This window comes from Monomorium pharaonis, chromosome 6 (assembly GCF_013373865.1).
Source record: "Monomorium pharaonis isolate MP-MQ-018 chromosome 6, ASM1337386v2, whole genome shotgun sequence".
Classification (NCBI taxonomy): domain Eukaryota; kingdom Metazoa; phylum Arthropoda; class Insecta; order Hymenoptera; family Formicidae; genus Monomorium; species Monomorium pharaonis.
The window spans coordinates 18,039,133-18,041,268 of NC_050472.1; the positions used below are offsets into that span (position 1 = coordinate 18,039,133).

At 39.5% G+C, this 2,136-nt stretch overlaps 1 protein-coding gene across 1 annotated transcript; it reads right to left on the reverse strand.

The window, feature by feature from the left end:
* Nucleotides 1-1,361: 1,361 nt before the first annotated feature.
* On the reverse strand, nucleotides 1,362-1,901 carry LOC118646371. Its single transcript, XM_036289071.1, has one exon. It carries the CDS (start codon nucleotides 1,899-1,901, stop codon nucleotides 1,362-1,364), a length of 540 nt encoding a protein of 179 aa, XP_036144964.1.
* Between the last annotated feature and the right edge of the window lie 235 nt (nucleotides 1,902-2,136).

Here is a 2,136-nt window from a genome sequence, read left to right on the forward strand (position 1 = left end):
TATTAAATCTTGAAGATGTTATCAATAATGTCTACTTTAAGTTGTGGGATGATATGCACGTAGTAAAAGAAAAATATAATCGATTTGTAAAATGTTTGCAGCGAAATAACATTAATAATAAGTGCGATGCTGTAAAGCTATTAGATGAAATATGTGTAAAAACTTCGCTCATAGATTGCGAACTGATGGTTTATGCATCAGACAATATTGTATATGATGCTTTGAATAATAAATAAATATGTATTTGTATAAACGTTTTAGAAATATTTTTTCCTACTAATTATCCTAACTTAAAAACTATTTTAATTAATAAACGGGGAAGAGGAAATATAAACGGGTAATGGAAATATAAAAAATACACAACACATAAAAAATTATTTTTTATTGCTAGACCACCAGTTAAACAGTTTAAATACATTCTGTAAAGCGCAATTGTTCACATGATTCCGACAACGTAAGGTGTACGTAATGTCCAACTTGTTTAGAGGTTTTATGTCTTCGTAATGCACCTCGATATTTTCGACATTAGCTTCCTCTTTCGCCTCGTCCAGGAGTAAGTCCTGCAGCCATTCTCGTTTCTCGCATCCCTTTACGTACACGATAATTTCATCATTGGTTGCAGTTGTACCCATCACGGCCTTTGTAATTAAATCTCTAGCCATGCTGTGCGGAATCAATCCATCCTCCCATGATATTCCGTGATGATTCACTTTCAACCACACCACCTGACGTTTTTCTGCCTTGGTAAGATATTCCCATGGATAGGTGGGTGTAAACATGTAGTGGGTGAGTTCAAATCCATCTTTGAGAGAGGCAAATTCCTTAACGATAAATTCTCCACCAACGATGAAACCTTGCAGATCCACGAACGTTGGTACAGACATGACAGCTGTCGTTGAGAATACTGTGATCCGTCTCGACGCGTTATAAATTTTTATATCATCTTGATATTGTTTTGGAGAAAAAATGGCGCCGCACTTAGGTAATTTTGCGCACAACGTTGGTCAACGGGTTGTACTGAATCACACGATCGTGTATAATGAGACAGTACGCGGTAGTGTTCGCGGGCACGTTTTCTCTGCATTCAAATTCTAAGCGTACGTCCACGGTTGCGCTCTTGATCGATTCGTTTTGTCGAGAGCAATCGATAATCACGAATGGACCATTATGTCGAAACATGGTGACGGATTGATTCGGTTCGAGATAATCATATCCGTAATAGTTTTTACAGAAATGTGCGTACGTGTCGTACAGAATCGACCATTTATTTTTATCAAAATCTAGATTCAAATCATCGTACGGATAACATTCCGAGTTTAAATAGAGTTTTGCGTTGATTAATTTGCAATGATCGAATCGACTCATGTTTTCAGACAATTGTTATCGTTACGCGCGCGTATTAAAATCAGCTCATGGCGAGCGTTGATCACCACGCGTCTGTAATCTTCACAAAATCCCAACAGCATGTTGAGCGGTACGCAAAAATTAAAATATCCGTTCGGAGGATTCCACGGATCCCAGCCGGCGTTTCTCGCGATTACGCTTCTGGCAGCTGACATAGTTACATAGTTCTTGAGGGTGCTGGTTATTCCGACGTTTCTGTTTCGATCAATCTCCACACCGTCGAGCTCGTATCGAATCTCATCGAACATGAACGCGATGCAATTATTTGCCAATGTCACATCAGATCCTGCAACTGGTTTCTTTATTATAAGTTTTTCTTCAATGTATAAAAAACTTTCGTACGGTAACGTGTAAAGATCCTGCTGTTGTATAGGAATTCTTATCTCATCGTTGTATTCAAACGTCGTGTTGGCGAACGGATTGTACGTGTGAGTCTCGATCTTGACGATGCGATCGTCAAAGATCGGCTCGTCCTCGATATTTAAAATATCCGTCATTGTCGCACAGCAAATTCCAGAGATTGTAGATATTCAACGTTCGACGCGGTGAGCCTCTTTTTCTTGGAACAGTCGGATGATCGAATATTATCGAATGTCGTCGCAAAAGTATCTGATGACTGCTGTAACGTTGGTGTTTTCGTCGTAAACATGTTTATTTTTCTAGCGCGTTCCGACGCGTTTAGTACGAGCATCTCACGTTCGCGTTATCGTTGCAGCCGTCGTCGCACATGCA